Source organism: Argentina anserina, chromosome 4, assembly GCF_933775445.1.
Source record: "Argentina anserina chromosome 4, drPotAnse1.1, whole genome shotgun sequence".
Classification (NCBI taxonomy): Eukaryota; Viridiplantae; Streptophyta; class Magnoliopsida; order Rosales; family Rosaceae; genus Argentina; species Argentina anserina.
In genome coordinates, this window is record NC_065875.1 from 16,406,392 (window position 1) to 16,418,362 (window position 11,971).

General features: G+C 39.3%; 2 protein-coding genes across 2 annotated transcripts; both read left to right on the plus strand.

Annotated features, from left to right (window-relative positions):
- Window positions 1-292: 292 nt before the first annotated feature.
- On the plus strand, window positions 293-6,706 carry LOC126791011 (uncharacterized). The gene is given in 17 exon segments (XM_050517400.1): window positions 293-434; window positions 437-663; window positions 665-1,306; window positions 1,622-1,703; window positions 1,818-2,009; window positions 2,319-2,383; window positions 2,460-2,619; window positions 2,915-3,160; window positions 3,254-3,316; window positions 3,318-3,374; window positions 3,531-3,743; window positions 3,893-3,974; window positions 4,185-5,089; window positions 5,228-5,476; window positions 5,478-5,727; window positions 5,811-6,001; window positions 6,126-6,706. Coding segments are annotated over 17 exon segments (4,188 nt in total). The 5' UTR covers window positions 293-308; the 3' UTR covers window positions 6,564-6,706.
- A 669-nt stretch (window positions 6,707-7,375) lies between these two features.
- Window positions 7,376-9,821, plus strand: LOC126791156 (uncharacterized). The gene is made up of 3 exons (XM_050517565.1): window positions 7,376-7,684; window positions 7,804-7,909; window positions 9,538-9,821. The coding sequence occupies exons 1-3, from the start codon at window positions 7,511-7,513 to the stop codon at window positions 9,618-9,620; spliced, it is 363 nt and encodes a 120-aa protein (XP_050373522.1). The 5' UTR covers window positions 7,376-7,510; the 3' UTR covers window positions 9,621-9,821.
- The last annotated feature ends 2,150 nt before the right edge of the window (window positions 9,822-11,971 follow it).

Genomic DNA, 11,971 nt, shown 5'->3' on the forward strand with positions numbered 1-11,971 from the left:
ATAGAAAAAACCGGTGACATTTTGACGGCGTCTCAGGAGGTCGCCTTCTTCGGCCGGTCAGCGCTGAAACGGGGAGAGAGTAGTAATGTATTTTCCAAGGTAACATTGAAATGCTCGCACACTTTTGGACCGAGCAAGTTTTACCTTAAATTTGGGCAATTTCACTCATAAGTCTTTACTTTAGCGAAAGCGCGCGATTAAGATTTCAAACTCACCAAAACCCGGCGCCAAAAAACCCAACCCTCTCTAGCCCCAATATACCCCCATATCCCTTCATCTGAGTTCTCGCCTCCCCTTAACTCGCCACCATGAGCGCCACTGCACCCTCCACACCACCTCCCACAGACTCCGACATCATCCGCCTCGCCCAATCCAACTCCCCGATCCCCTCCTCCCTCCTCTCCCCCCAATCCCACCCAACCCTCCTCTCCTACCTCACCTCACCTCCCGCTCCCAATCCTCCTCCCCATCCCAACCAGTCTCCGACTACACTCTCTCTCTCCTCTCCCTCATCTCCCAATCCCCCCACACCCACTCTCTCTCTCTTCTCCTCTCCTCTCTCCTCCTCTCCTACACCCACCTCTTCACCTCCTTCACATTCCCACACGACCCCAACTCCCTCATAACCCTCCAGTTCTTCCACACCCTCCTCCCCCACATCCCCACCACTCATCTCCCCAATTCTATCATTCCTCCCCCGAATCGCCGACTCCGAAAACGCACAGATCCTTGATCTCCTCCCTCGCTGCGTGAGCCTGATTCGAAACTCCGACGAGGTCGATTGTAAGGTTGTTGTTTCCGTGATTGATCAGATTCTGGAAGCTGATTGGTCCAAGGTAGTGCTGGTCAAGATGGTTTCCATAGTGAGGGACTTTCCGGTTCTTGATAACCTACGGGCCAGGGAGTTTGTAGACAAGGTGTTCGACGGAATGTCCGGCTTGGACCTGCAGGACCTGCCGTCGCTCGTGTACCAGCTGCTGGTTCTCGCGTCGAGGGGGTTTGTTAAGAGGGATGTGGTTGAGGGGATTCTGGTGTTTTTCGGGGCGAAAATGGGGAGGAAGAAGGGGGGATCGATTGTTAGGCAGGTGGAAGGGACTGTGTTGCTGCATGTGAACTTTGCGGTGAAGCAGGATCCTTCGTTGGGGCAGGAGGTGATGGGGCTTGTGAAGAATGATCTTAGAGCTTTCAATCATTTTACTGTTGCTGTTTTGTTGTCTGTTTCGAGGGTCAGGAGGTTTGGTGAGGCGTCGATGGGGGCTTTGAAAATGGCCATTCTGACTGCTTACCGTGATTACAAGTTTGCTAAGTAAGGATTGAATACTTTCAAGTTTATTATGTGTGGTTAAATCCTGGTGTGAGTAATTTCTATGAATTAGTTTATAATCCGTTCATTTGATACTGTGGCATTTGAACTAGTGATGTCCAAACTCCAGCCTAGGTTGCTTGAGTACCCTTTCCTTGTAGTTTGAATCCCTGGTTTCAATTAGTAACTGTGCCAGGATGTGAACGTTTTTTCATGTACAGTTCATAATGTTTGATTTAATTCTTATTATAAATTGTCACCTTGTGTTGCACTCCTCGGGGTAGGTAATTATCTGCAAACTCTTTCATACTTTTGCAGAGACTGTAAATGGATACCGGATAACATGAAGGAAGAATATCTACAGAATGTCAACTTGGTTGAGAAGGCGATGTTAAGAGCGGTAATTGCCTTTTTTTACGTTACTTTTTTTTATAGGAGACACAGTTGGTTGAAATATATATATTTACTTACACATAAGTTCTCTAGTATTCATTTTTTTGCCTGTTGAATTTAGGTTAATGATAGCAACTATGGAAGGGAACACATTGTGCCTAGCATTTTGCAGTTTGCTTTTGTATTGCTAGAGTCAGTTGAAGAGGGAAATCATAAAGAGCTCTGCAATTTAAGTGGTTTGTTAGGCATTGAAGAGCTTGCTATTCAGATGCTAAAAGCCATATTTGTGGCCCATGATATGGCAAGAAATGAGGTCAGTATATTTATATATCTAGTGAATTTCATGTGGTGTGCATAATAGATACTACTGGACCTTTATCTCCAGTAGAGCTGTGCAACGTGCCCTCATATTAAGCTGTAGGATATTAATTTTTTTTCAAGTAAATCAGTATATGATAGTCATATTCTTTTTCTTGTAAATGAAATTCAATTTGAAAAGCTGATAGCATGCCAAAGATGTCCCGTTTTCTTGGATAATCATGATTAACCTGTTGACGACTTGACCTGCATACCTAATCTTGTACAATCACTCACCATAACTGATTCATCGAACTTCCTATAGATTATTGAACAGTGTAAATTTCGGATTCTTTCTTTGAAGCCAGAGCAGAGCATGGTAATCATAAGGTAATTGAAGTCGACTACACTGCTTTGGTGTTAAGTGTATTTTATGTTTAAAAAGTAATAGTAATTTCATGTGCAGACTACTTAGCAATCTCGCTCAAAGTTATCTGTACCCCATGCTAGATCATGTTTCACGTCTAAAGGAATTGTTGGATTACTTTACATTCATGCATGGCAAAGTTGCTGCTCAACTTGTTACTGCTCTGTTGCCTCTCATCAAGTTCAGCTGTGATCTCAAGGTTCTAATTTTTCCATTTATTCTTATTCTTCTTGTTGTAGTATTAGGACACTAATTTTTACTATACTTACCTGGAATGAGAGTCGAATACCTGATTTTCAAATTGAAAAGTCAAACACAGGTTGTATTATTCAATACTGTATACCGCATTTTCATTGAAATGATGTATGACCCTCAGAAATTTAGAAATGAGGATGAATCATCCTCATACAGGCATAGCTTAGTAAAAATCTCCTATTGTAGAAGCTAGAATTGATGAAGTATATTTTCAACTTGTTCACAATTTGATGATGCAGGATTACACTATTTTGGTAATGCGTAAGGCAATGTTTAGACGAGAAGATACTATTCGTCTTGCAGCAACTGATGCTATCATTGATTTGATTCTGGCAGAAAAGCAATCTAAGAAAAATGATATATTGTCTTTTCAAGAGTCATCTAGCCAGGCCAGTAGTAGTCAGCATTCTGAGACACTCTACAATGTGGGAGGAGGCCTGTTCCAAGAGCTTAGTGGTCTGTTGCAGAGATGTCTTTATCAACCGGTATTAGTTATATCTTGGATTTCCTGTTTGGATTAACCTATCCTCCTCGTGTTTGAATATTGTCTATGACTAATGGGGTTACTTCCTTTTTAGGCAAATGTCAAAGAAGTCATGTATCATGGACTCGTGAAGCGTGTGTTGATGTCCCCATCTTGTGGGGGGGGGGGCTGTCTTTGATTTTCTGTTGCCCCACTTTCTCCATTTTATTAAGGAGGTAGACTGCAGATGCTTGTCTTTCTGATTTTATGAGGCCTTTTGCTGTATGTTGTACCAAGTTTTTATTTGTTATCAGGTTAGAGCTCTGATTTAGATGCCAAGTGTCATGCAAAACAAACGTTTGATAACAATTAACCTGGATTGTAAGCTTGAGACTGAAACACTATCCTGGCAGGACGCAGATGTTCAATTAGGCATTAGCTGCTGCATAAAATCGGCGAGTGGCAAAGCTTATGTTCAAGAGCCCATAGATTGCCTTCTATCTTGTGTCTCTTGGATGTTACTTCTACAACCAAATGGAAAAACCGAGAAAGCCTGGAATTCTTCATGGGCATGTTTGGGTTTCTCCCTCTCACAAGAAAATGAGGTACGTGATGTCTCGTGAAAAAAGCTCATGATACTTTTAAGTAAATATGACTGTTGTATCAATTTCATATTCCTCTTGATTGCAGACATGGTATCTTGTTATGATACAAGGAAAAGGTGATCTCTTAATCAATTTCAAACCCCTCACAGGTAGGAAAAAATTCATCTGCTGACACATTCCATAGTTCTTTCTTGAAGATACAGAAGTCTCTACGAAATCAGAATCTTGAAGGTAGGCTTTATTAACCTTCAGTTTATATATCTCATCCCTCTGATAACCCACCTGTTATTGCCAATTCAGTAAAATATGTACCACTCCCCCTTCTCCTCTACCAATATCTATCAATAATTTCCCTTATGAAGGGGTGAACTAAACAGTGATTGGTTAATTCATATTCAATCTTGAATCGTCCTTAACTGGTTTCTTTTTGTGTCAGATCAGGCATCTTTAGTCAAACTCAGGATGGAGGCTCTTCATCTTTTGAAGAAAACAAAAGAAAATGCTTTGCTTTTGTTTTATTAGGAGTTATTGAAGTACTCATGAATGCTATTGCTACTGAGTTGGACAAAGCATCGGATAGAAATAAATTAGATCTTGAAAATGAGCTTATTCAGTTTGTTGAGCTTCATAATTCACTCAGGAAGGATACATGTAACTCCAACAAGAATAATGCAGTAAGAAAAGGGACTAGTCGCGCTCCTGCTCACGATATACTGTGCCACTCTAAAGAAATGCAAGCACGGATTTCCTTCTTCGCAACTTCAAGCATATATCAGATACTGCAAACACTGTTGAGACTACTGGATACTGATTATTCTAGTAATGTTGAAGCTTCCCAAATGGATAGTCAGTCTGCCAGCAAGACATCAAAATGCAGTGCTGAATTTATTTCCTTTATATTGAATATGTCCCTTACTCATATAAAATCTTCCATTCTTCTGCGGAATGAAGACCCTTCGAGAGCGTTAATCTATGGGGAAATCAAGATGCTGGGTTCCCCCTTGTTGAAACTAATTTCTTTTCTCAAATCAGGGCCAAAGTTTGTGCTGGATCAAAAGAAAAAGGAAGCAAAGGGAAAGAAAGATGTTGGACAGAGGGAGCATCTTCATCTGGCTTTGATTTGCTTGAAGGAATTGATAACAATTTGTTCTAATTCAGACTTAACTGGTTTGCTCGAAGACATGGTGTCAATTTCAACTCTTCAGGACGCTGATTTGGAAACTGTATGTGAAAGAGCCTCTAGAATTGAGGATCCAGATATTAGGAGCAGAGAACTGTTCATTTTGAAGACGTTGAAGCCTCTATTTTCTAAGCTTCTTGCACTTGCATTATTTGGTGAAGTTGAGGTATTTAACGCTTGTCAGTTTGGTGATCTACACCTCTTTATTATTATTATTATTTTTTATTACCCTTTTCTTTTTGCTACTGAAGATTTTGGATTTCTAAAGAGTTGTTTATTTACCTTCTTCTTTTGTTTCTTTAAGATTATTTGTGACCTGATATTGATGATTGGGGGGAAACTGCCATGCAAATTGAGGAACTCCCATGGAGTTTGGGCTACCAGTGTTTGCAAATACAAAGAAATTAAGAACACAAAGGTCGGAAAAAGTGTTGTGACACTTGCTATATGTTTAAGCTCCCCTCCAAATGATCTAGCTATATCTCAAGACATGGCCAGAGAGCTGTTGCTGGTTACTGGATCAGAGGGACACCCCAGTGGATTTTTCCGAGATTTACCCCCTCATAAACCGTCAAACAAGTTCTGCAATAAATTCCTGTATACTGCACATTGTTGAAGCAGTTGTAGTTGACATGGATTGGGCCATAAAAAAAATGAAGACATTCTCAATGGTTAACCAAAAGGGGATTCATCTGAACCAGAACAGTGAGGAATCTCCTGAGTTGGCATTTGAGGAGAACCTCTATGCTAGGGCAGAAGCAGTGGTGAAAGTACTGTCATCTTTTGTTTCAATGAGCTTGAATGGTATATGCAGTTCCTCTATGAATAATATCGATTCACGAAAGATTGTATGCCACTCCTGTTTATGCACTTTTTATTTCGTACAGATACGCAAGCTGAGCAAGTACTGCGACTGACAGCAAGGTTTTACAAGCATTTAGCTCAGATGGCAAAGCTTAGGATTGCTCCAAAAGGTTGTAAACAGATTTTTCCGAGCGTCAAGTTTCAGAAACTTGTGGAGGTAACTTGCAAGGAGCTGACAGTTCCTCTGTATATCTTTGTGGAAGTTATGCAAAAGGTATAAATCTGATTCTCTTCCCATTGTTCATCTTATGTCACTCTTTCACATTAGTTGCGATATCACATGTTAGATGTCAGTTATAATGGTACTCTAACGATGGAGTTCCATCCTTATGTTGCAGAAACAACAAGCCAATGCCAATAAAAAGGGAATCATTAACAGAATAAAGAGGGAGAACAGATGCATCCCAGACCTCATATTTCAGATAGAAGATTATGAGAAATATCTCATCCAGCTCTGCAAGGTGACCAAAGTAAATTTATTAAGGCATGCCAAGCGTAGCACTGCACGAGACTTTAGAATACAATTGGATGTGGAGAGCAGAGAAGAAGAAAATGCCCATGACAATGAGAATGCAGTTGAAAATGAGTCTGGTGAGGATCTCGATGACAATGAAGGAAATGGATCAGAGAGGGTTTCATCACCGGATTATATCAATAACCCTCCGGCTGTGGAGGATTCGGGCTCTGAGAATGAAGACGGAGATGGTCAACCTCCTAGTCCCAAGAGGCTGAAGAGAATCAACAGAGTTGTAGAGGACTCTGAGGATGAAGCATAAACCAATGTGAGAGACTAAAGTTAACGTCCATCTTTTGAGCAACATCAACTTGTGAGATGTGACCTCGTTGAAAAATTATCTGTTCATAACTCCATATTCTGCATGCTTGTAACTATAGCACTATAACAGGATCTTAATGGTTTCGTCGTTACAAATTTACAGGTAGTTAGAAGGTAACGGGGGGATTGAGCAAACGAACTGTGACAACCTATACAAAATATATTTCTTCGATTAGATAATAACTAAAATGCCGAGAAGCATTTCATGAATTGACTCACAATTCAATATGAATTACTGAATGGTTATATCTGGTCTTACCGGATGTATTTCCCCTATTAATTTGAAAGTCGTAATGATATTTAATTTTAAAAAAAAACTCAATACTAAATGTTAATGAGCACTACAAAATAATTTTCCCTTTACATCTGAAATCTCTTTTATATTTCCAACACCCAAAAATAGAAAATGAAAGAAAACACTCTGTCTGTCCTGTAGTTGAAGGATGAGCTGTGAAAGCCTGAAAGTACACACTGAAAATAATAAAATTTGGAAGCAAATTCGAATAAAAATGAATTCCACGCATACGACACCGATTCGGTCACTTTCCGATTGCCCTACTTCGCGATAAAGCCTCCATATCGTCGTCAGGGAATCTATTCTCTTTGTCACGAATCTGTAACTCCCAGAAGTTCCCGTACACACGCTGTAAAACACCGCGGTAAATAGTAAATGTAAAAACACCCCCACCTCAAAAGGAAAAGAAACACTTTCCGCTCAGATACTCACAGTCAGTTACTTCAATAAGTAACAAAAAGGAAAACTGGAAAAGGGTGGATGTGATTTAAGCATCTCCTTCTTCTCGATTCAGATATCAAAGACTCTCTTCTGGTTTTATTGAGCAAGAATCTGATTCGTTAAGCCGTAATTGGAAGCAGGAGACGTTGGAGATGAGCCAAGACGCCAAGAGAAGCGTTACGGGGAGTGTGCCGACGACGAAGCCGAATTCCGACGACCGGAAGCCCTCGCCGGCGGTCACTACCTCCACCGGGAAGCGCGTCATCATCAAGAGCGCCGATATGTTCCAGGACATGCAGAAGGAGGCCGTCGAAATCGCCATCGGCGTTAGTTCTCTCTCTCTCTCTCTCTCTCTCTCTCTCTCTCTGAACTTCGTTTTATTTTAATCACTGGATTTGATTCGGAAATAGGTTTTCCGGTAATGAAATTAGGGTTTTGGTTTCAGGCGTTTGAGACTCATAGCGTGGAGAAGGACGTGGCGGAGCATATAAAGAAGGAGTTCGATTCGAGGCACGGTCCTACCTGGCATTGCATCGTCGGCCGCAATTTCGGTAACTTCTTCAATTTCAGCTTTCATTTTCCGGCAAGGTTCATTTTTGATCAAGAATTAGTATGTGATAGAATTTGAGTGATGTTGAACGAATCTAAATATCTAATGGCATTGTGTTGTGGTGAAGGATAGTGCTGTTTTACAAGGAATAGATCTAAGCTTTTAATTAATTACTTGATTACGGTTTATGTCTTACTTCAATTGATGCATTAAAGAGTCCTTAACCAGTTAAACTGATGGGAGAAACCCGGAGGCTTAGTGAGTGTTATCGATATGAAAGAAGGTTAAGAGTCAATCTTGTTAGTGTTCTTACTCATCTACTGCTGAATAGTTGAAAGGCCTGTGTAGGTGTCTAGGTGACAGAAGGTCAAGAGTCAATCTTGTGTAGTAACAAATGCAATCATGGTTGAAACAGTTCGAAAGAGTCCTATCCCGGAACGCTCTGGACCTCTGGTAGTTAAGAGTGAGACACTGTTGGTCATCAAACCACTTTTTTCTATAAGTAAAATTGATCACTACCAAAATTTATAGGTTGGTTGTACATAAGCTATGGCCGGTTCTCCAAGCCTTTAGTTGAGGCAACATATGCATATTTGCTTTAGCATTGGCTATTGTATGTTTTGTGGCGACATAAAGTAGTAACTTCTTAACTTATTTATTGATTGAGTTCAGAGAGAGAGAGAGAGAGAGAGAGAGAGAGAGAGAGAGAGAGAGTTCAGAAACTTTGACGCTTAACTCATGTATGAAAAAGGTGATACCTGATGTATTACCAGGAAATGGCTACCTATCAATGAGTTGCTTCTCTCTACTTGTGTGTTGTATATTTTTATTTGCTTTCCAGTGTTTGCTTGGGCTCATGCGGTCGAAGGTCAATGTAAAATCAAATATCCATCTTTGCTTTGAAGTTTTATTGTTGCTGGGTATCTTCTAATTTGTTTGGTATATCACTTGTGAAATGAAACAATCAGTTAGACTGCCATATTCAAACAAAGTAACACAATCTTTTGTTTCTACTGTGCCAACTCCTAGCTTGACAGCCTTGTAATAAAATGTGAGGCGCAGTTTAGGTTGGGTAGTTGTTCATAATTTTATTGTGATTCTTCCTATTGTCTTCCACGACCATCTATGTGGTTTATTATGAGTCTTAGAAGCACGGGGTTAATTACTTTAAAATTATGAGTTCACAATATGGGTCGTCACTTATATTTAGTTGTTAGATCTGAACTAGCTTCAACCATTTCTGTTTAATGCATTTTTTGCCACATGTATTAAATCATTTGAATGGGATTTAGGGCAAGCAGAGGTTTCTGATGCTTTCATGGCATCCTGCTCCATATGAAACTAGGACTAAATTTGGGGAATTTCTTCTAGTTATTTTCTTGCTCGTTCAGAATATAAGAGCTGTGGCTTTTATTTGGGATTCTGCGAAGTTTGTTTTTCTCATCTGGTCAGAATTCATATACTGTATCTAACAAATAATTAGAAAAGCTCTCTGCTAGTTGGAATCATTTGTTCTTTATTGGTGTAACCTTGCAGTTATACATAAACCAACAAAGATCTATGCAATTATAATCGCTGAGCATAGATTAAAAGCATTCAGTTAAATTTTATGATTACTTTTTGGTGCAGGTTCATATGTGACTCATGAAACAAACCACTTCGTCTATTTCTACCTGGATCAGAAAGCAGTTTTGCTATTCAAATCCGGTTAACCACCTGTGTGATGTTGGAAAATCGGATGAAAAGAATGATGAGCCTGAGCTTGGGATGCTATAATTTGCACCCGTATGTATTTTATTGAGATCTGCTAGCTTGCAAACATGTGTGTGCTTAACTGTATATCTACAATCACTTCTACTGGCTATGAACCATTGGTCTGAATTTCAATCTTTCAAATGCATGATTTCTCTGAACTTTTCGTGTTAATCTCAAAAAAATTATCATACTACCACCTTGCGGATGAACTGAAAAATTGAAATGTATATGCTGCATCCGTGGATCCATGGATTCAATTCAGTTCACTGTGTAAAAGCTTGGAAATGAATATGTCAGTCTTTTCTGTTCTTTTGTACTCTTTCTTGTTCCCCTCCAGTCCATTATGACCGAATTGAGGTAGAATCAGGAGGCTAGTGATTGCTCACTACTCACGCATCACGAAAAGGCTAATGAACAAGGATGTATGACTTTGCGTTAACTTGTTTCTCGACTAGCTTAACTTGATTTCTTTGTACACGGATCTTTGATACATTCTTGTAGGACACTTAACTGTGTGAAGACACTGTCGTGAGCCTCTCTTGTGAATCATTCATTTATTCCAAATTAATTCTGTAGGTGAGTTCTGCGACCATGAAAGATGCCAGTCGTTATCCCTCTCATTGGGGTAGAGAGTTCTTATGTATGGATTAGTATCCTCTTTGTTAAGAGTTGGTGTACCGAGTCGGCGAGTCGTCTACCAAATTTTGATTTTTGAAATTGGGAATATATAATTGTAACTCCGGGGATTAGGACTCCCACTCTGATTTTCGTATGTGCCCTAATGATCCATTCGTAGTGAAAAATCGTCTGAAATGTAGTTTTGATCGGTACTTGTGAAACATGCTTAATCGTTTGAAATTGAAGTCTTGTTCAAAATTGTTGAGACTGCTTTTCCTTCTGATAATCTGATATCGAGTATCTATTGTATAGAGAACCAAGAGGTCATAATATTATTGATTGAGTGAATTGAAACCCATATTATTGTACTGATCAAGACTATTATTCAATCTTTGTCAAAAGAAAGAAAGAAGAAGACTATTGTTCAATCAGAAATGGGTCCAGAAGTCTAGTATGTTTATTCTAAGCTTATGTTCACTGTTCAGGTGGAGATTCAGATACCTTTGTAAAATATCATTGAGGACAAACCATGTAAAATCTAAATCAGTAAACTATTGGCTGTAGCTTGCTGTGAAGCTAGGACCAAGTTAAGTCAAAGGAGTCCAATATTTAAGTTTTATACTATGAAAATAAAAATACCTACCATTAAAATTTCTTCTATGAGTATGATTAAATTTAGTAATTTACGTCTCTTTTATCAATGAACAGATAAACAAACAAGCACTTTCACCACAATCGGGTTTGGTGCTAGTGCTACTATTAGAAGTAAGTGATCTTAACGATGCAGCTGCACTTAGAATCGGGAAGTTGAAGCTACATGTTGTCTATTGACTCTATTCTATCCCAGAATCTCCATTAATTTTGACATTTCGAAGATATCATTGATTATTAAAGTGTAGACGCCGCCACCACCGGGTTTGTTTGGCTCGAATTAGGTCTCATATTCGGCTCTAAGGCCCCAGCCCACCCGACCCTAAAAGGGCAAGCCCGGCCCGGCCCGGCCCGGCCCGGCCCACCTTAATGCAAGGGCCGACTGGCCCAAGCCTTTTTTTATTAGAATAAGGTAAGAGTTGTGCAAATAAAGCTCGGTCCTATTGAGTCTTTTAGGGTTAAGTCCGGTCTGACCCTAAAAGTCATACCCGACCATACCCTATAATTTTAAATTTATTTTAAATTTTAGTTATTAATTTGGGGTAATCTTAATTAACTCATCTCAATTAATATATGATGCCCATTTTTCCTAACATTGTAGAATGAAAATTTTCTACTAGAATGACTATCAATTTAGAGCATGAATTGAGCTTCATTTTTTATACATAATATGGGCTACCAAACATGATATGAAGCTTGAATATATGCACAGAAAATTGTTCTCATATACTTATGTTTTTGTTTTTTTTTTGTTTTTTTATTTCCATCAATGTCTGTATAAAGGATCGATCTCTTTTAAAAGGAAGAGCATGGCGTATCAGGCTGAACCGCTGAAGCATTAGGTGTTGTTTGATTAAGAGCATAATAAGGCAAAAAGACAAATAAGTGGTAATTCTAAACATGCTTATTCTAGGGTTTCAAGTTCCAATGAAGTACACTAAACAAACGCATAGATTCCATTCCAAGGTCCTAGTTCATGTGCTTAATGATATTAGAATTTAGACTTAAACACCATTGTCGCCAAAAAAAGATTGATTCT

Coding starts and splice junctions, on each gene's coding strand:
- LOC126791156 (XM_050517565.1), top strand. CDS start 7,511: ATGAGCCAAGACGCCAAGAGAAGCGTTACGGGGAGTGTGCCGACGACG. Junction 7,685..7,803: donor CCGTCGAAATCGCCATCGGC/GTTAGTTCTCTC, acceptor TTTTGGTTTCAG/GCGTTTGAGACTCATAGCGT. Junction 7,910..9,537: donor CATCGTCGGCCGCAATTTCG/GTAACTTCTTCA, acceptor TTTTTGGTGCAG/GTTCATATGTGACTCATGAA.